Source organism: Anastrepha obliqua, chromosome 5 (genome assembly GCF_027943255.1).
Source record: "Anastrepha obliqua isolate idAnaObli1 chromosome 5, idAnaObli1_1.0, whole genome shotgun sequence".
Taxonomy (NCBI): domain Eukaryota; kingdom Metazoa; phylum Arthropoda; class Insecta; order Diptera; family Tephritidae; genus Anastrepha; species Anastrepha obliqua.
This window is the reverse complement of record NC_072896.1, coordinates 75990620-76013998: the sequence shown is the minus strand read 5'-3', so window position 1 is coordinate 76013998 and position 23379 is coordinate 75990620. Positions and strand designations below refer to the sequence as shown.

General features: G+C 33.2%; 1 protein-coding gene across 2 annotated transcripts in view; it reads right to left on the bottom strand.

Moving 5' to 3' along the window:
- Nucleotides 1-23379, bottom strand: part of LOC129248014 (protein bunched, class 1/class 3/D/E isoforms-like) — a 153122-nt gene that overhangs the window by 66224 nt on the left and 63519 nt on the right. For both annotated transcript variants that reach the window (XM_054887415.1, XM_054887416.1), the window contains exon 2: nt 16931-16982. In XM_054887415.1, the coding sequence (XP_054743390.1) occupies nt 16931-16982 (52 nt within the window). The remainder of the gene's footprint in view (nt 1-16930; nt 16983-23379) is intronic.

Sequence of the window (23379 nt, the reverse complement as noted above, 5' to 3'; positions counted from 1 at the left end):
TTGCATTTGCCGCATATAGCCTTGATAAGTTTATGTTGAGCTTTCTCTTCGAATCTGTAGTTTGAGTTTTCATTTTTCCTATAAACCGTAAAACGTTCCCACGAAGGTTTTTATGAGAAGTTTTTCTTGGCATGATTGCGCTGAAAGGTTTTCCACTTGTCTGCAAGAGTTGGCCGTAATTAGAAACCACTCTTGTGTCTTATTTTGATGTTTCACAGCTGAAAAGTTAGAACCGGTTCGACAATTGTCAGAGTTATAAAAAAAGATAGCCGCCATAACAGGTGTTGATCTTCTACATCTTATGGAATAAAATCTCAAAATATGTAAGTATGTTCGCTAACTATGTACAGATTGCACCAGTTTGCATGAACTCTTTTGTATAACGAAGCTAATCTCCCTCCTGCGAAGTTGTTTTCGACATTAATTAGATCAAAATATAAAGGCGACATTTCTATAAACCAAAATGTGTTGGAAAATCACAAAAATTATTTTCAAACTGCAACAAATCAACAATGACTCGATCAATTTCAGTACTGTGTTTTGCTATACAGCTTTGAAATGCTTAGTGTCATTCTGCATTAATAAACTTTTTTTTTCTATTTTGTTATTTTCTGCTACGATTAAAATTATTGAAAACAAAAGAAACATTTTTCTTTTTTCAAAAAATTCACGTAAGCAGGTGAAGCAGTCGTAAAAAATTTATGCTCTGTAATTTGTACCGTATTTGCTGATTTGTTATTGTGTTGTTCATTATATAGACGATGTGGCCAGCATCAGACCGTTAACCGACTCTCAGCGAATTTGTAAGAATCAGCAGGTTGGCTGACCTAACAGGGGTTATTACAGTGGCTTATTTATGAAAAAAATGAGATCGTATTGGTGATATACGAACAACGACTAATGGACGAGTGTGAGAATACGTATTAAATGAGCGGGCAGAATTCTGATGCCGAATCCCCTATTTCGTGGCAGCCGAAGTTACTCGTTCAGTGATAATCTGTCATCCCTGGAATCCCCTATGATATGGCAACTGAAGTTACTCTGATGGTAAACCTGATAATCTATCATTCTTGGCAGAGTCCCATGTGATGCACCAGCCAAAGTTGCTCGCACATTTTTGTTTTTCACTATTATTCGTCAAACTTGCTAAATCTATCACCTTTGGAATCCCCTATGACCTAGCAACCGCAGTTACTCTCATAACTTTGCTTGGAATAGACAAACCTTGCATTTTATTATCCTTGGGGACCCGCAGTTTTCTGCCACCTTCGAATGACAGAAGAGCTTTACGCTTAACTTTAAATTGCGGAAATGCATTCGCGGAGGTCTGCCATTGCGTGGCGAGAGAAAATATTTCATGTTTAAGATGTGCACCGAACCCGAAACCAACCAAATGTTAATCAATGCAGCCACTGTGCAGAAAGTAAGCACATTTCCAATGCATTTTTATGTGCATATTTATGATAATATAATTGAACTCTGGCATTTAACACCTGCTTGCCTCTCAACATTTTCTCTTTAAAGCTTACGCTTAGACTTAATTATAATATTAATTATGGGTTTTACTCGGTTGAAAACAATTATTATTTATTGTTATTAAATAAATATTACAATTTTATTCATTATTAAAATTTCCAAAGGCATAGAGGCCATAAAGTGCATGGCTCAGCTACTAAAAAGCGTAAACAACAACAGGTATGGAAATCACGTTTTTATGTTCATGCCGTGAATTGCTTTTTAAAACTATATATAGTTGATATATTCATTAGTGGGTGTAAAAACTGGAATTTTAAATCAATGGTATTTCCTAACTATTGACTTTTATTATTATTAACACTCTACTACGCAAGAGCTTTTCAGTAAAAACTGAGGTCTGGTGAAATCGATATTTTGGGAGGGCTCGTTCACCTTTAAAATTTTCGTCCATAATTACGAAATTTGAAGAGAAGGAAAAACAATTAAAAATGTATGCTGATTATGGACCTAACGCAGTATTTCAATTCTCTGAAATTCATTGAAGTTAGACCAATCGCCAAAAATTTTGATAAAATGAAAATCGTCAAATCGGAGCGGCGTGTGTGCGCCTATTCCATTGTCCAGGAATTGAAGAGAAGTTGAAAATCGGGTTTTGTTTTTTAATTAAGTAAAGAAACAAAATTTTACAATTTATGTCACCTGCAAAACCCAGCCAGAAAAGGTCAAAAAAAAAAACAAGCATAAGACAATAATTACTGTGAGCCATTATCGCGATAACACAGGGAAAGGGGAACCAAACATTGTAAAATATCTATTGGCAAAGCAATAAACATTTTATTTGCGTTCAACTAATTTAAATACATGATGGAATTACCCAAGTGGTGCAATAAACAGCTGTGAGCCATTTTTCTCAACACCTCTCTGCCTAACTCTAAATTCCTTACCAGCTTTGTTTTTCAAAAACCAGAAAAAAACAAAAACTGCAAAATCACTTGAACAAATAGAAGACAATGAGAACCGTATTTACATATCTTATCACCGAGACGGCCGCATGAGTATTCGAGACATGTTTTTTTAGTAGAAAAAATTTGTTGTTTTGACTCAAAAATGCTGTATATATGAATAAATTTACCGTTATTTCACAGATATTTGCCTTATAGTATAGGAGGCCGGTAACAAAACACCTTGTATATACACCACAAAAATGTATCACAACAAAAAGATACTTTAAACAAATTCAAGAAAAATGCCTATTTGAAATTTTTGAAAGGTTGTAGCTTTTCTTAATTTTTTGTTTGGATAAGAACTTTTCGAAAGCCTCTAGTGTTGCTTACATTCCTATTTTAAGTAAAAAAAAAAATTGCCAAAGGCGTCATCAAATGTATTAAAAAAATTCACGGAAATCTTAAAAAAAATAGCGGATGAAGGGACAGATGGGTGGAGGGAGAATGGTGGGTCGAAGTGCTTGTAAGAAATCACTTTTTCTCAGATATTGAAATGTTAGGTCCAGTAAGATTTTACACATACGTTATAAAGCCTTTTATGATATTCTTAAATTTTGATTGCAAATAACGAAATTCAGACCGCTGGACTATAACTTTGTTCAGCAAAAATTGTCAAGCGGAACATCGTTCTTACAGAAATATACAAGGTTACTCTGATGATTTTTTTTTTCATATACAAATTTTTATTTTTCGTTTTCAAATTTGAAAAATATTATTTATTTTATTTTCTTTCATAAAAGCTTAAATAACAAAAAATTTAAAAATAAATATACCACCTTTTAATGACATAAAAAATTTTGAAAATTCTAGTTAATTTATTATTTTCAGAATTTACATAGTTTTTTTCATTTGATTGTATAGGAATAAATAAAGATGGGCAAAGCATTGTTGAAAACGAAAGCCACACTTAAAATAATTTATTCGCTTACATTTCTTTAAACGAACCTTGCAGTCAATCAAGCAAAGGGTCATTTTATAAAAGAAATTTATTAAATTATTTAAAACTGGAAGTTTTTCATTGCTTTTACGACTCAAACAGTCATACACTTTGCCACTTAACAGCTGACAGCTTAAATTCGATAAGAGCTGCATTAGCTAATTGGAGCTCACTGTGGCTGCAATTTTGATGCCTCTTTTTATTGTTAGCTAGTCAAGCAGTCTGCTGATTTACGAACAAGCTGACAACAAACAAACGAAATATAACAAATATTTGCGGAAGTAAAACAAAAAGAATTACAATTTAATCAAATATTCATTAGAGGCGCAGATTAGCGATGTCAAAGGGGTACACAGACGGAATATTTTGCAGATAAGACAAGAGATGAAAAAAATGATTATATACTTTATGCCGAAGCTTTGAGATTTAGCACTACAATTTTAGTGTAAATAAAAGTGACATTTGAAAAACCGTTGTATCATTTACCCAATTAGGGAATGATGTACACATGAGTTATATATTGAGGGAACCATACGTAAGACGAAGGTTGTTCAATAAGTTCTTAGGAAAAGCTAGAAAATATATATTTTAGGTAGGTTTTTATAATTTTTTCTTATTGCTGATAACACTGCAGCTTAAAATATGACCCTGGCCTCAAGTGTTTCGCGCACTTTAGTTCGTCGATTATTCAAAAAATTTTAGTGCATTTAGTCACTCATTTCGGAAGTAATTACTTGACTTGGGCGTCCGGAACGATGTACATCTATTGTGAGAATGTATGGGCACGCTTAAATTCATTTACAAAATTTTAACGAGTCGCAAATATGGGAGCAGATGTGCCATGAGCTTAAACGTATTAATGGAAATAATTCGGGGATGGTGGAACTGTGGACCTGGACCATGTTTGGCCAAAAAAGAACAATTTCAGTTCAGTTCCAATTCAACTTCGGTTCAACACAAAAAGCGAGCCTGGCCGAAGATTTTAATTTAAAACAGCCTTAGGAATATAGCCATATGATTTGCAGTACGAAAGAAAATATTGAAAGCAATACAAATAATAATATTGAAAACAGAAGAAATTGAAAAAAAATAAACAATATTGAAAAAAATAATATTATTAAAAAAAATATTAAAAAAATACTATTGAAACAAATAATAATGTTGAAAAAATAATAATAATATTAAAAAAAAAATAATTTTCATTAAATATTAAATTGGACACTTATCTCAATCAATATCTATAGTACTATCAAGAAATTGTAATATTTTTGAATACTGGCATCAAAACACAGATGTTTTGCTGAAAAAAATGTCTTTAAAATATTTATTTGATCCTCCAATGAGTGGTGTAGATCAGATTTGACACCACTTCTAAGTGAAAATGCCGATAGGCCCTTAGCTTTTTTATTATTGAAAACACTGAACTTTTACTTGATTTTAAATATGTTAGGCGCGGTTCAGTTCAGCCTTCAAAATCTATGTTCGGTTGTTCTCTAGATCTAACCACGATGCACAGAATGCAATATATACGAGTACTTCTCGCAAATGACTGAAATTTTCACAGCTTTCTAGCGACTAATTATACTTACGAAAAACTGACAATTGCAAGAGACCATCCAGAAAGCGACAGCTCTTGGAATTTCTTAGGACTTATTGAATTACCTTCATAATTAGCTAGTTTGAATTTAAAAATACAACAATACATATCTATGTAAGTGTTCTTATAAATGGAATATTTATAAAACAAAGCAAGACATGCTTATATTTTCAAGAATCTATCATGCATATAAATTTGTTCCGGTGCACGCCACGGCTTATCACAATTCTATCTTCGCAATCCGTATTCTTGACATGTAAAAGATACATTGCTTTTCCAACAGCCAATCAACAAAATCTCTACAACGAAAAAGTCCTATATAAAATCATCTTTCAAAGTCGGCGATAAGCAGAAAATTTCACAATATCTGTATGGGGAATGCCAAAGACGAATATGGTATAAACCGCAGATTCGAGTATGGAGCTCAGCCTAAAGCTGTTAAGATAATAAGTGAGCCATAATAAGATTATTATTAAATATTTCATGCATGTGTAAATATATGTATGTACTCGTACTTATACTAGTGTTTTCCATGCGGCACTCAACGGTTACAGCAAAGTGTGTAACGAGCACAAAAGTGGGTGTGTAAAAATAGTAGCACTTATAAGTACTTATATGTATGTAAATACACAAATTATTAAAATGAAAATAACGAAAATAATAAAAATAATATCAACAATGTGTATATAAAAAGTCCAGAAAGCACACATACGACTATATGATACTTTGTAGTTATGGTCGTGCCTCCTTATTTGGCTTATTTATCGGTGTCGTTGTTGGTGATTTTTACGCATTTGCGTGTCGTTGATAATTTCTTGACGATAACAGTTGAACAAATTGTAAGGCAAGACAAGCAATATAAATTTTGTAAAAGAACATTGCCTTGATAAAAAAAAAACGAAAAAAGGCAAGAAAAACTTGATTGACAGTTGTAGGCCGAATATTTGGAGACTTTGATATTTTTTTTTGAAAATTTGGAAAAATAAGAAGAAATAATAAAAAAATTATAAGATGTTATTTTAATATTTTTTGTAGAAATACAAAGTATTTCACAGGTGGTTAAAATTAAATATTCTTACGCCGATCTTTCTAGATGAAGTGATTAGCATGGATTGAAATAAAAACCAACTCCTTATAGTTAAAATGCTTCATACAAGTTCAGTAATCTCCTGTAATACGAGTGTTGCTATTTATATTTCTGCTTTTGGGCACATCTAGTGTTGCCAGGCGCCATTTGATGTTTGATGGAAAGTTTGACATACATATTTTACCATAAACGCAAATTCATCGCGGCAAAAAAAATGGACTTAAAATGTAAACATTTTCATGGGATTATTTCTCACAATTTTCGACGTGAATTAATAAGACAAAAATGCATCCAAAAACTAAAATCATTATTCGGCGAGCACAGTAATAAACTAGCGCAATGGATTATCTCGTCTTCCCTGTTCGCTCACCGACGAATTACGGCAAGGCCATCCATAATCAGTTGCTATGCGAGAAAGTATCGATGCTCTGCGCAAAGTGCTCCCATCCAGTTTATTAATGCTCAACAAGAATCTCGTATGGATTAATGTATGAAAATTCTCAAAAAACGCAATGGTATCAAAAGCTGAATATAACGTCAGGTGACGAATCTTGGATTACTCATACGTGCACGCATACGAGCTAAATCACCATCAACTGTTTTGGTATTCTCGAGATGAGCCAAATCCAACATAAAATTATTTGCACGCAAAGCACGTGAAAACAAATGGTCGGCTTTTTCGCGGTATTAATGGCCATGTAACTACGATGGCATTAGAACAACGTAAAGCGGTCAATTCGGAAAGGTATACAATCACTTTTTTGCCACAAGTATTTGGCGAGATTCGCAAAAAGAACAAAAAGACTTCTGAAGCATTCTTCACCCCAGACAACACGAGTTCTCATAAGTCGACGTTGATAAAAGAATTTTTAATCAACGAAATCCTCAAATTGATAGACCATTCGCCGCACAGTACTGATTTGGCACTCAATGATTTCTGTTTGTGCTCTCACGTAAAAAGTAGACCACAAAGATTCTCGTCTCCAAAAGAACCAAAATGCATGTCTTAGTTTTATTGCAATCGAACTGGACAAAGTGCCTAGAAAATTGATTGAAACGAATGTTAAAGCGCATTGATCATCATGGAAAATAATTTGAAAAACAATGAAACTATTTTCAATCACAAATAATAATTTTTCCATTATTAGGCAACCCTCGTACCCCCATTTTTTTTTGAGAATGCTTCAAACACTTTATAAACTCATAGCGCTTATTTGTATTCATTTGGCCTTAATTGAGAAGATTAGAGCACAAACAAAAAAAAAAAAACAACAAGTGTTCTAATCAAATTGATTACTACGAGTACATATACTAATTTTATATACAAATTTATTTACAACAAATAAAGCTGTAAAATAATAAATTTCATTTCAATACCAGCCAAAAGCAAAACAATAGAATTTATTGTTGAGCTCAATCAGTCATTTGATTGGCTGCTAAGGTTTTCGTTGCTGATAAAGGCCAGTAAATACTCAATGTGAAGAGCCGATAAGAGCTGAGTTTATTGATGCGATTTTATAATGGGATCATCAAATTTGATAGCACGAAAATGAAAAATAAAATTTAAGTGTCAACTCTTACTGAGCAAACACAAGTAGTCACAAGTCTGAGCCATATGGCAATAAATGCAGCTTCAACTAATTGACAACATTTAAAGCTCTCTGTTATTATAAGGTAAAGGTTTACTAATAATGCAACCCAATTTCTAGAGAACGACCGAAGGAACTTCGACTTCGACCATATTCGGCAACAAGAGTTTAGTTCGGTTTTGGTTCAGATGGCAAAAAAAAAACGAGCTTTGGCTCAAAATTTCTTACAATTTAAAAAAAAAAAAATTTGTAAAATTTTCTCTTGTTTAGTTTTCCAATTTTTTGAATATTGTTTTGAAAGCCATCATTTGCGTTGCGTGTAGTGAGTAATTGTTCAGTGCTGCAGATTAGCTCTATACCTTTAGAAATCTCCATCCAGCTAGCAAGGCGAAAATGCTGATAAGCAATTTGACTCTTGAAAATGTTCGTTTCGACTTTAAAAGACGATGTGCGGTCATTATCTATACATTTCAAAGGAATCTATTTATGTATAGTATTTATTAGTTTAAGCACCAAAATATTTATTTATATTATATTTCTGTAGCCACCCAAGCTGAATTGGTTTGTGTGTGCTTACTTCATATGCAAAAGAGTTTTTTTTCTAATAATTGTTACTTATTCGATTGTTTGTCGGCCATAAAAAGTTCTTATAAACCCAATCTGACGATCGGATGCGGCAGAAAACCATCATCATAACCTCGCTTCCTTTATATCTCATTGGAGCATAAGGCCTCTAAAAACATAGGAACAAAAAAAACATAGTTGCCTCCATTTGCTGCAAAACCCAAATTCGAGAAAGAGCTTGACCAGCAATATTATGGCATTTATTCCTTCCCAATCGGACATTTATTTGTGCAGTTTCTGGTAACTGGTTAATTACACAGCGATACAAAAAAGAATTAACTAGAAATATCTAGGAAGTGATGTTATTTTTCTCATGGGCCTTGTTGAGTAAAACAAGAGTCTAAATATTATATGATATATGTAAAACTTGAACTCCGAATTCACATTACCCATATGACTGACTATTTATTTATTTATTTTTTTTTTCTACTTTTTTATAAAAAAACTGTTTATAATACAAGAGAGAGTTTCAAATTTTGTACAAAAATAAAATTAAATAATAATGAGAAGAAAAATTATGAAATGAAATCATGGTCGCCATGGTCAATTTTATTTAATGGTAGACCCAAGAGAAATGTTGTTTCCACAGGGAGAGTCCAGAGGGAAAAGAATGTTAGATTAGGAATGTTCTCGAGTGATGCCTTGTTGTTGCTTTTTTTTTTTGGAATCAGCTCCATTTCGTATAGCAACAAACTTCTTATCTCTATGCCTGAGATTTCATTAATTTGCTGTAAGAGAGGCTTACCGAAAGAGCAGAGTCTTGCTCTAGCTAGACCTGGATATAGTTGAAAAGACTTGCATGATCCCCTACTTTTCAGTGACCTGTAAAGGTTGCAGTGATATGTGAGATACTTAGGCGAGAGCATCTAACAGGTAATTCGTTCTCTGTATGTTGTACGAAGGCCATGTTATTCTTGTTGTAGACATCCACTTAATTTCTTCCAGCTTCTTTCGGCTAAAGCATCGTAGTGTGAAACAATGGATGTTTTTATTGTGTTGAATGGGATAGGAACTACTACCGCCTCTGTTATGTCTAGGCCGAACCTGTTCCTGCTAACTCGTCTACTATTTCATTACCCTCTATATTCCTATGACCGAGAACACATATCAGAGTAATTTTAAGCCAATGGCCAAGCAATTCTAGTTCCTCTCTACACTGTAAAACTAGTTTGGATAAAAAGCAATTGGAATTAAAGGCTTTGATAGCTGCTTGACTGTCTGAAAAGATAGCCACTCTTGCTCTAATTTCTTTGTAGTGCTTTAGAGATTTGCATGCTTCTTTGATAGCAAAAAGTTCTGCCTGGAACACGCTAGCATAGTCAGGAAGTCGGATTGATTCGGATAAGTAAAGCGGCTCCGAATAGAGGTCAACTCGGACACCACAGTTCATCTTAGAACCGTCAGTATAGATTTCGACATCAAGTCTACCAATCACCTCCCTTTTCCTCCATTCGACTCTTGGTAGAAAACCCACCGTAAAATCTTTCTTGAAGTTAGGGTCGGGGATTGTGAAGTAGATAAGAATTATATGGTACAATTTTACGCAAGAGGAATCTGTTTTAAGAATGGAGTTGCAAAAAATTCGCTGAGTTCTCAACTGATAGCTTCAGTTAAAACGCAAATAAACAGACTTACGTCGGAAAAAAAATCATACGTTTGTTGCCATACGCTCAACGACAGCGTAGGACACAAAATATACCCTTCCTATGGTGCAGCCGACGATGTACGACTGCAAAATTGAGCTCTTTAATGCTATTTCAATGTGCCGAATTGATGATCGTAGGGATCAGCACGAATGCATTTCTATATAGGCAAAGAGCAGCATACAAAATATTTGCTCTAGAAGAATAAAACAAAACACATTATTTTTTTCACTAAAAGTTGTTACTTCCGCGACTGCGAGGCTAAGGTAGTCCTTATTGAAATGTTGGGAAAATGGATAAAGCCAAAATATGCGATTAATATCCAATAGAAATCTAGAGTTATTCGTAAATGAAGTCCCTATACTCTTAAGCTGCCAATAAGTTGGCCAGAGCCGTGTACTTAAGTATATGGAATGTAAGAAAAATAGCAACTTGTAGATGTGAAAGTAACAACTCGCGCGCATCCTGTTAGAAAGACAAATGAAAATAAACGCAAAATACATTCACTAAGAAAAAAATTATATTTGATGCACAACTGATTCGCGAAGACGTTTATATGTCACATAAATATGCATGCAACTGAAAATTGTGAAAAAGGAATGCTGGCATCAAGTTTGCTTCAACTTAATAAGGTAAAACAGCATTGCTGGGTGCATCAAAATTCTGCGGCTAACTTTCGAAAAGCAAAAGCTGTGCGACAAGAAGTGAAAACTAAACAAAGCATGTAAGAAAGAATCAAACAAAAATTTATTGTTTCTTGTTCAAAGCATTACAAGGCATTACAAGAAGAGCAGCAGCAATACATATATGCAGCATCAACAGGTTTAGACTGAGCTTTTCCCGTGATAACTAAATGGGCATACCTACAATTTTAGGCCGCATATGAAATGCAAAAGGCAAAAATGCGAAAAATTCACTATTTACTATGAAAATGTATGTAGAAATTAAAAAAATTTTAATTCATCATGTATGCACGTGGTACTTGAAAAAGCCCTAAAATATTTTGGATGAACACCGGCAACTTTAAAGCTATAAATAATGTTTGTCTTTTAAGTGTGCAACCAAATGAATTAAAAAAAATATTTTTCCTCAAGGCTTTTAGAGGCTTTTAATTCGCAATTTTGTTCGATGCCACTTTATAGTTTGCAATTATTCCAATGATTTGAAACCATAGGTTAAAAATTGGGCACACCAGCTACTGCATGAATAACAAAATGTTAGAACGTGTTTTCTAATAGCGGTCGTCCCTCGGCAGGCAATGGCAAACCTCCGAATGAATGTGTACTATGCGAAAACTCCTGAAAAATCTAACTGTAGGTTCCTCCATTTTTTGTACAACATCAAGACGCAGACCACAAATTGCAGAAGGAGCTCGGCCAAATATCCAATAAGGAGAGTAAGCGTCGAATATATAAATATATACATATATGAAATTACACTAGACAACAAATATATTTTTTTTTAATTCGATTTGGCACTAATTTTCTGCTTATGTGCACTCGTCGAAAAAAAACTCAGGCACTCTGTGTGATTAAAAATTTATATAATTTTGTTTTTTTTCTAATTTATTATCCTTTTTTGGAAAAAGAATAGACAAACAAAAAGAATAGACAAAAACAGACAATCTGTGATTAAGAATTTCTTTTTTTTCATTTCCTGTCTATTTTTTAGAAAAATAACAGCCCCAGGCACTCTCTTGACTGTTTTTACATATTTTTCTTATAAATTAACCTCAAAGGCATTTCACAAGTTTTTGGACTCCTTACGCTGCTAACGTTGTGCGTTTTAATCATCTTCGAGAAAGATTCTGCCAAATGAAGCTGAATGCTGCATATTTGACATGATTTTTTCACTGTTTTTGAGCTATGGCAAATTGCTGCGTTACTTCAGACAAGATTACGATAATTTTTACATTTAATTTATGTGATTTAATTTTAATTAATTTTTGATCAAAATATAGTGCGTTCTTTAGCAAAAGCCAAACGCATCAATATTCCACCTTTCTTTAGTATAAAATTCAGAAAAAATTATTAAATTTTCATTCAAATTTCCAAATTTTTACGAAGTGCTTACGAAGTGGAACTTTTTCTCCATACAAAAAATGCGTAATACCATCAACAAAAAAAAAAATTGCTAAAAATCAATAAACAACTTTCGAGGCAATTTTCCTGTTATTTTACTAAAATGTAAAGGAAACTGATAACAAAAAATTTCTAAGGATTATAACTAAAATTGGTTGGAAATTTCGATGATATATAAACAAACTTTAGAATTTTGATTCATATGGGTTTAGTTAAAGTCGGAGATATATTTTGATTGAAAAGCCGTTAAAATTAAATTTAAAAAATTAAATGTCCAAATTCGTAATCTCATGGAGTGCATGAGCTTTTTTCCGACGGGTGCATTTCGAACTACAAACCACAAAAGCAATGAACGAAATGCTGAATTATTATTTTTACTTATTAAGATTTTTTAAAATAATAATTCGATTTTTAGGAAACTAAAAAAATAATAATAAAATAGACAAAAAAAATACCTTGCATTTTTTTCCTGCAACACCTTTCGTCTTGGTTAACATTTTCAACATTCACCATTTCTCTTATTATTTTGTGACACTCATGTCCGCTTACAACAAGTTTGAGAAGCGACGCAAATAATTGAAGAAATTAAAATCAAAGTATAGTAGCACTCGTATAGAAACAAAATAAAATGAATAAAAACCTTACGCCCATATAAAAACATATCCCATATAAAACGTATGCCATATAAAAACTACAAATGTTTGAAACCTAAGCTACCGAAGCGGCGCACTGAATAGTCCCAGATGAAATACATACGAACATGACTAGAATCATTTATTTTCGCAGCAGCAAATATAAATACACGTATGAAATTGCGCATATGTGCATGTATGCATATTTATATGTGCATGTGTCTTAAAGTATGTACTCGTAGAAATGCGCGCAAATTGAGAAAGTTCTGTCGCACAATTCGATTTTTCTCTTCGTTTTAGACTTTTTGGTGCTTTTGTTTTCTAAATAACGAATAAACATGGGTGGTGCTTGGCTGTCATTCATTTAATTGCGGAAAACTGAATGGTAGCTAACAGATGATTTAGAGCAAACTAGGCGGCATGTCACGATGAAGACAGTCAGCCAGCTAGCCAGCCAGCCAGCCAACTAGCCAGCAGCAAGCAGCTGCTTGTTCGCATCAACTAATAAACATGAAATCATAAATTTAAAAGTAAGATTTACAGAACAAGTTGGATGAAAATGAAAGACAGAATGCGATACATCAGCAAAAAAAGATAGGCGATATGAATGAGTCGAATGCGCCATGACGTGGAGATCACCAGCGCCGTCAATGGCCTGCTGGCCGCCCAACCAACTAAGCAGCAATCCTATCTGCCAACAATCAATCGACCAACCGATGGATGGATGGATGGACGACGGTTGAATGTTCCATGAGTCGACAATGTTGGCGAATTGCAATCGGTGTTGATGTTGGCGACACAGATACTCAACTTAAGCCAATGAACTAAATTAAATTGCGATTGCGAATTCATTGCAGCTATTTTTAGCGGCAACGCTTTCAACACCGCAAGCGCACCACAACAAACACACCAATATAACAACTTCTGCGGCTGTGGCCACAGCAATGAATAGTGCCGCGCGAGCCATCAACAGCAGTTGTGCGGAGGAATTGAGTCAACGCCGCCGGCTGCAATCCAAAAGTGCAGCCAACAAAAAAGAAAGGAAAACCTCGATTGACAATGCAACGTATCACGGACTTTAGGTGCTTGTGGTCAGCACATACGAGTATGCACGATGTACATACATACAAATGTAGCTATAGTTGTGGGCTTTCAGTTCATAAAAGACACTGAACGTATTCGTATTCGTATGTACGTAAGTATGATATAAGTATGCATTAGTATGTGTTTATAATTGATTTGTATGCGAAATACTGAAGTGATAAATTAAATGGCACGTATTAATTGATGAAAAAGTGGCGGAAAGCAGCAGTTATGGACGGTTCAGAAGCTCTCAGGCTCAGTTGTTCTAGAAGCTTCATATAGAGAGTGTTAGAGGAAGGAAAAAGGTGTACTTAAGTTTGTTAGGGTAGGTTAGGTTAATTTGTTATAGTATATACATAGATTACTAACTGGTCCGTAGTAATGCCACGATAATGGAAGAAATGTAGGCGTAGCATTTAGATTTTAATCACTTTTCTTTTAGGTTTTAACAAAATACTGATCCTTAATATCCAAGAAAGACGTGAAGAAGAAATCGAAATCAGTTTTAGGTTCGTTAATCATCACTTTCTGTACCGATTTCTGATTTAATCTCATTCTTGATCAAAAATTGGCTCTAGTGGGTAATTATTTAAGACGCCGACCAAGCTACTTAGTTGACTGGGTTGTTGTTGTTATTAAGACATCATAAACACTCCCCAAAGATGCTTGACGAACGCTGCTGAAGTGGTCGCATATAAATTCGGCTCCTTCGGGTAACGTAGAACAGATTGCCGTGGGTGCAAACTTTTGACTCCAGCTTTAAAGCCTATTCTAAAGTAGGAACAGATTAGGGATATAGTTCACCAATTGCTGCCGTTTTTGCGACCAATCCGCGGAAACTCCCAAACACCTTCTTCCCGAATACGATCCCGTAGCGGAAAGAAGAAGTAGACTCCCGCTTTGGGGCGATCAGAAGAAAGGCACATACAGCTCTATTTCAGGTTAGTTCAAGAAACTGGGTTTGGATGAGACATTCCGATGTGTAGAGGGCCCCAAAAATGTGTAGATCGAAGTGCAAACCTCCAATTATTTGAATCTTCGAGGAGTATTTCGTAAACATTTGGGGTTTGCGGAATATTTCTTCCCACATATATATACCAGAATTGTATCGCTTCGTAAAGTCACAGGGATTTTATGATGGTCTTAAGTTGGCACGCCGATAGCATAATTTTAATGCCAGTACTTTATTTGTGCGTAGCAATCATCAACCCCAGCTGTACAGAGGATTTAACCAGTCGATCGATTTAACAAGTGAAAACCAAATAAATCAAATACGAGGGTTGATATTTATATAATATTTCTGGCTTTGGGCACTTCTAGTGTTGTCAAGTGCCATCTGTCAGCGCTCATTGGAAAGTTTGACACATTTTGCCATAAACGTACTCAGAACATTTTGATGTGTTAGCCATATTAGTGTTGTTTTACAGTGGCTTTGAAAAATTAAACTCAGCAAAAAAACCGTGTTTAAACGGTAAAAATGTTAATTTTCATCATGTTCGACGTGGATTAAGAAGACATTTTCATCAATGAATTAAAATCATTATATAGCATCTTTAGCAACGTAATTTTTTTTTGTGGTCCACGAATTCCATGAAGGTTGCCCAATATCGGTATTTGTGCTCGAAAATATCGATGCTGTGCACGAAATGCTTGAACAAGAGCAGAGTTTAAGGCATCCTTGGACATTAGTATGACGAGCATCAATAGGATTGCGCATGATTACCTTTACAAAATATGAAAATATCCGTGTTCGCGGTGGATCCTACACAATTTAGAAAACGCCCTGGAAATGCGACTGGATAAAGTGCTTCGAATATTGGTTCAAACGAATGAAAAAGCCCATAGATCATCTTGGAGAATATTTTGAAAAAAAAAAAAAACAATAAAATCGGATTCAATCGGCAATTTTCACTTTTTCTTTTTTAGGCCAGAACAGTAAATATCAACCCTCGTACCAACATTTTATTTATTTATTTATTTTTTTCAATTACAACTCTCAGTGAATCTCAAATAAATTCAATAAATTAACTCATTTGCAAATCGTTTTGCAACGTGACAAATCCCTAAAGCCACTATGAAATTGAACCTGCACAAGCATCGCCACATACAAAGGTATCCGTGAATGGATGTGTATTAATTATTCCCGGCTGCACTTTTAATGCACATATTTACGATACCTGTTGTTGCTGCTATTGTTATTGTCACTTATTATGACAATCGAACGATCAAAATGTCGCATTGTCAACATTTTACATTGCACAGAAGGTGTGATTGTCAGCAGGCGGCTCATCAGTTGGGAGTCGGGTGAGTCTACGTACAAGTGTATTGTTTTGACTCAAATTAATATATGTTGCGTTACACAATAGATCACACATACTGCGGGCACGTGTGCTTATGTGTTCGTGTGTATTTGTTTTTATAATTTATGCTAGGTAGGCCACCAGCCACAGCCACAGCCCAGCCCACCTTTGTTCGAGTATTATTCATTCTTATTTACCGTTTGCTTAATGTGTACATATTATATATACACATGTGGATATGTGAAATAGTAAGGCACATAATGTCAAATTCGAATACGCAAACTCTTTACGGCCACTCATTCCTTTCAAGTTGTATACAATAAATTTTTAATAGGAAGACATATTTCTTTGGCACTTCTTTTATTTGCCTTTTGTGGTTGCTTCAGTGGAAATTTCTTTGTAAAAAAACTAATGTGGCTGAAGAATGAAAATGAAAATAGAGCAACATGCGAAAGAAAACAAAAACATGTTTTGGCGCTTTAGGTGTAAAATTAAAAGTATTTGCATACTAAATTATGAGGAAATTCTAAAAAGAAATAAAAATTAAAAAAAAAAATTATAATAAGAACAAAATTACTAAATTGCTATAAGTAGCTAATCAAAAAAATGTGGCTAACTGAAAAACAATTCTGTAGTGAGCAAAACAGATGGGACTTAAGAAGAAGCGGAAGTATGGGGATTTAAACAAAAATTTTGTTTTCAAAGTATCGCCTCATTTGTAAACAAAAGCGTAGTCAAAATTAAACCTTTTCAAAATTAGACAACTATTTTTCGGCCGCTACACTCAAAACATTATTTTATATATATTATATATTTTGAAAAAATCGTAATCGAATTGTACTGATTTTTTATTTAGGAAAGCTTGCTTTCCACTTACCATAGCTTGTTCGATCTTGTTATCGATCGCAACTGCACTTGTTCCAGATGCACTGTAAATAGAAAATGATCAAAAAATTTTATTAGCTGAGGTTGAAATATAATATTTAAAAAATGATATTTAAAATCCAAAAAGCGGCTATAATAGATTGCTTAACATATTAACAAGTTTTGCTCATGTACTTACTTATTTTCTTTTTTACTTTTAATTTTTTTTTATTATTTCTTTTTTTTTATTCTTAAATATTTTATATACTACAAAAAACCAGCCAGAGCAAAGTTTCAATATAAAAATGTGGCATATTTTTACTAAGAAATACAAATTTTTTCCGAATTTAAAAAAAAATGTTGTACGCAGTTTTATAGCTTATTCAATTCTAGTATAACAAAGTGCAAATTTCTAATGGTCCAAATTTAGCGTTGATTTTTGACACTTTTTTTCGTTGTGCATTTTTATGTAACCCCACATCTCCACATTACTAGATCATGTTCAAACTGAAATGTCAGGCGGAGGCCGCAAGTTCCTGTTAAGGGGTTAGGGGTAGTCAGAATTTTCAAAATATGGGATTTTGTTTAGTGTTAATTTTGAAAAAAAGCTTCGATCAGGCACAAGATTTTCTATTAAACAGCGATAACTTTTACAATTATAATTTTTTTTTTAATTTTGCTAAAGTCAAGTCCAGTCAAGTTTTTGTAAAATAAAGCAATTGACTAGCAAAAAAAACCATCTGCTGTCATTTTGTATTTTAACAACTCAATTTCCATTTCAATGCGCCATATGATTGAACGAATACAGCGATCCAATTCGCTTGATGTCATTAGGTGCCTACATGAGAAAATAGGACAAAGTCAAAAGAAAAATTTCACGGATGTTATGGCGCATTTAGTAGAAGGTGTAGATATGGGGTAAAGAAAAAAGATCGAAACTGTGAGAGTATACAGAAATTTAAATATATTTCACTGCTAAGATTATAATTTTTTTTTATAAAAATTGCTTCGGAGCAACTTTCTATTTTATTAATTATATTAATTTATAAGGAAAACATTTAAAAACAGTTTTTTTGCCAACAGGTTTAGAAACGGGTGCGAAAGGGTTACACTGAGATAGGGTGTGTGAATACAAGAATGAGGTAGTTGAGGTGAATGAACATCGATCACACGATCACATATGAATATAAATGCCGAAAATATGGCGAAGTATCTAAAAAAATTAAAAAATAAATAGGCAACGCCTACTTCCAGCCACATAAAATAATTAAATAAAATTGCATTTGAATGGAAATACTTCTTTAAAGATGAACGTCTTTTAGCGAACTTTAATTTATTGATGTTAAAATGGTACGCCAGGCCGGTGAGAATTGAGATCTGGTTGAGAGTTAGTACTAAAGTGGGGTACTATAGGCCAATGAACTTGGGAACAGAAAAAATTTTCTCCTCGAGACAAAAAAATCTAAATATCACACTTCAAGGTCCGACTATAAATACCGAAGACATGACGAAATATCTAAAAAATAAACATAAATAAATACAAAGACGATCTTTGGTTCGGCCAAAATAAAAAAAATCAAATGAAATTGCATTCGAATCGAAAACACCCACAGCAAAAAATGTAATGATTTTTCGCAAGTTTTAATCTACTGACATTAGGATGGTACGTTAGGGTGGTAGGAATTGACATCTGATGGGTAAGTGCAAAACCGGTTTATAGTACTTGGGGCCAATGAACTTTGGAACTAAAAAAAACAGTTCTCCTCGAGACAAAAAAAAAACGAAATCGATATGTCACAGATCCGACAACTGAATACCAAAGATTTGGCGAAATATCCAAAAACAAAAAAAATCGTGTTTCACGATGCCTTGCAAATATACTTTAGATTAATGGGTGCATGCGAACTTTTTTTTCGGTACGGTCTACTGTATATATACTTATATAAATAATTTCCCTTTATAAAAATTTACTGACAGCGGTCGATGTTTGGAATGACGTAAATAATGGCATTGCTTAACTGGTTAGTTGCTTTTTTATAGGATAGTCGTTTTTTGACCCAACGGAAATTTACATTCATTAAACATTTTAATGCTGACATTATATATAGTTTCCCAAATCCTCTTCTCCACATATGTTCGCCAATATTTCCTCAAGCATGTTTTGCTTGTTGCCAATTCAAAAATGTTTACACCTTGCCACTAGTCACTAACTAATAAATTCATCATTGAAATACAACAAAAAAATATATTGTATATATACAGATATATTATAATTAACCAAAATAAATAATGATAAATCCAGCATTAAGGTCAACTAAATTTGTTTCCTAGCACACAACTAACAAATTTCGCAGCACATTTCAATCGCTTTAATTGCCGACCATTAAATCCAATCATGCGATTTCGTGTTTGTATGGCAATGAGAAACAATCGCATCCCATCACTCATTCGTAGTGGCGTAAAATTTTTGGCAAAATGTTCAATTTGTCAAAAACAAGTAATTCACAAGCGTTTCTTAGTGATTTGTTGCGAAAATTTCTTGTGATTTTATAATTATGAAAATTATAGCTTTTGAAATTAAGATACAAATATAAATTGGCAGCTGAAGCGTGAGATGTGGCATTGAGAGCGCAAATTGGATAAAAAAAATATATAAATTTATAAAAGAAGGGAAAAATACAAGTAAAAATGGCACACCGTTTCAATTTCACATTAACTAACGGTGCATTATTAGGTTCAAGGGAATGAGAGGCAAAGTGTGCGAAGGTTTGCCAAATTATCTTAAATTAATTTGATATCATTCTTTGTTCCTTTTGTTTGGTGCTGGAATCGAAAAGGTAATTAGAATTACTAAGTGCACAGAAGCTCCCGCGCGCGCATTGCGTGTTGCCAAGGAAAAGGGGAGCTAACAATTTTTTTGACAACACCAGAAAATCTGTTAGTTAACTGAAATGAACTTTTCAGAAGCTTTTATGTGGAAACCCCCTTCAAAAACTGCTCTAAAATAAAAAAGGGAGCACTCGGAAATACTCTTCTGAGCTCACCAATTGACCCGTGGTAGTAACTGTGAGTCTGAAGACGTGTTTTCGAATAATTACAGGGATGGAGCACTGCAGCAAATCTGCGAAAAAATTATTAAACAAGTGGAGGAGCACAGCAACGATTTCGAGTTAAGTAAGTAAGCTAAGAAAAGGGCAAATATGACTTGAATTGGCTTTGAACCTTTCTGTGGACTTACAAAGGTCACATTAACGAATTTCTCAGAAAGTGGGAGGAGAAGAAATTCGTTGAACACTGGCGAAATTCTATGGATCAGCGACAAGCGAAACCATTCCTAATGACGGACAAAGAATTTCTGACAAGTTACTTTCACTCACAAGAGTAGACTTAAGATTTTTAGACTTGAAACTCGATATAACCAAGTTGTGTGTTGCAAATTTATTTATTTGTTCAAGTATCTTCACGCATTCTCGCAATAACGAGCGCAGTCAAGATCAAATTTTACCTCTTCATAAGCATTTAAGTATCGACATTTCTAAATTTCAAGTTCAATCATAGGAAGAAAGAATACCAAACTTTTATTTGGGTTTTAGTTAAAAGAAATTAAAAATGTCAAAACTTTAAATATTAAAAAAAAAAAAATTATCAAAAAGTTTGGCAAAATTTTTTTTTTTTAATTTTTTATGAAAAAATACTTTTATTTTGCTTTCTCTTAAACCGAGAATTATTTCACTTACATTTTGAAATTAAAATTCACTAAATTACACTCAAATCGAAGGAATGATAGGTGGATATACTTGACGTGTTTTGCCCCTTGGTAGGTTTAATGCTCCTTATTCGCATTCATTTATTGTATGTAGTTTTATTGAAAAAATTGCTGTATGTACATAAAAAACTGTTTAGTCTTTCAAAATACATCAACTCTTGAAAGTTACAACATTCAAAATCAATAATTTTTTATATATTTTATGAAATATTTTATAGCAAAAGTTTCGTATTGGAATCGTAAATAAAACTTAAAATTTGATAACTTTTAAACTTGACCGGTGAACACAAAGCATTACCTATTTACAGCCTATGTAGAATGAGAATGTAGAAAATTGAAAGAATTTAAAATCTAAAAATTCTTAATGCAGGTAAATATGTACAATCGTTGTACAAAGACTGCTAACTCATGACTTTTCTTTGCATGCCGAGCAGCGGCAACTCAATAACTCAAATATGCTAATTTATGTACATTTTACTAAGTGTAGCTAAATCATTTACATGCATACATACATACGAAACTACATTCATTCGTATTGCTACAATCAAAAAGTAAGCGTTGGCCATTCTTAAAGCGAGTACCCACACTTATAATTTTATTAGAAGCTCAGCTATGAAACCATTTTAATGGCAGCATAATGTGCTGAGATAACAAAAATAAGAAAATACTTAAAAATCGCTAGCTGTACGAGTACTAGAAGCAAATCAATTTGAATTCTAAAAAGTCGGTCTGTTGTACAGACAACCTTGACTGAGCGACCGTTTAATGCCACAAAAAATATGAAAAAGCTATTTAAATGTATGAGAATTTTATGTCTGCATTAGCATTCACTTTTTCGTAGAACTGACAACATTCTCAAATTTGGCTTTTAAATGGAAGGTAGACATACAATATTCAAGCCTCAATATAAAGAAACCAGTGAAATATAAACAGGATTTCGTTGATTGCCCGGCATTTTAAAATCTTCAAAAATTATCGTGATAAAAATATATTTACATAAAAATAAAGAGTATCTTCCTTCCAATCACGAAAATTTATTATATAAGTATATGAAAAAAATAAAAAAGCAACAACATAAGCATAGAAAAGAAGAACAATAGTCAAAACTACAAATAGTGATGCCTTATCAAATGAAACCAAAAAAAAAAACAAAAAAGCGACAAAACACATCGCTTAACAAATTTCAAGGCTTTTTACAGCGTGTATAGTAGAATTAAGTCATGACACACATTTTAAAAAGCACCAAAGATTGTTCATGAAAATTTTACATGATAATGGAGCGATGACAACATACATACATACGAGTATATGTATGTAAAATCAGTCACTCGAAGTCTAAAGTTGAAAATGTTAAATTAATTTCGAGTTTGACTGAGTCCATTGTTCAAGAGCGTATCTCTCGCATAATCACATACCCATTTTGAGCTGCGGTTTGCAACGTTCAATACCCAAACTTCTCTTAAATATAAGTGAAAATTCTTAGCTCAGAGACGGAAAAAACGAATTAATTTTAAGGATAGACTATAGTGAATAAGAATAAGAAAAATTTTGGCATAAACTCAAGGATAATAGATTACAAAGTTTGGCCATCCGAAGTAAAATTGTGAGAGTAACTCCGGCTGTTAAGTCATGGGGGAATTTGTAGAGAGAGATAAAGAGAGAGAGCTGATCAACACCAAAACAAAAATTTTAAAAAATTTCATCAACATTTTAAACTTTTTGATCCGTACTTTTAGAAACTTTTACGGTATGTAGTTTTGTAGTTCATTTAATTTCAGTAGAATAGGGTGCATGTTTGAAGTGAAGTTTGAGTTCATTTTTGATATTTTTTGTTTTTTGGTGATGGTCTTTCGCATTTTCGATCATAAAACAACGGTTTTTATATGAAAATGCGGAAAAAATTACCAAAAATCAATGCGACTTTCGAGTGACTTCATTTTTGCACTTTATTGTACTGAAATTGAATGAGCTACAAAATTGCGTACCCGAAAAATTTCTAATTAGAAAGTTTACAATTGTGATAAACATTTTTGAATTTTTTTGAATATTTTAGAATTTTTAAACTTCGTTTTATATAGTTAATGTCATTGAATGAACTATCTTTTTATAAAAAAATAATGAGAAATACTATATTTAATATCAATTTAATATTAAACAAATTCTTTTGCTACTTTTTGCTTATCTCATTCAGTTGTGAGTTACAGGGTGTGAACAATGGAATTCAACATAGAGAAAATTCGTTACATTTTACTGTTTTTCTTTGATAGAGACGAAAATGCAAGCCACAGAAATTGTGAATGGTGTTTATTGTGGCGAGACCGTAACAGCTAATTACGTCCAATTTAGGTTTCATCGATTCCGTTCAGGAATTTTTGATGTTAAACAATATGTCGACAAAAACATAGAAATAATCGCAGTTGACCGGGTAGTCGTAGATCGACCATAATTAAAACAGTTTTAAGCCATTTGCGCAAAAATTTTACGCAAAAATAATTGATTTCTTTTACCCCAAAAAAATATGGATTTCTTTACCCCAGGACTGCAGATTTTTTTACAATTTTGGGGTCACAAAATTGACTTAAGAGGTAAGAGGAATCTTAATCTTCTAGGAACGATGTCGCAAGCAAAAAAAAATATATATATATATACATTTATTGTATAATTAAGATTTCAAACATAAACGATGTACATATTTC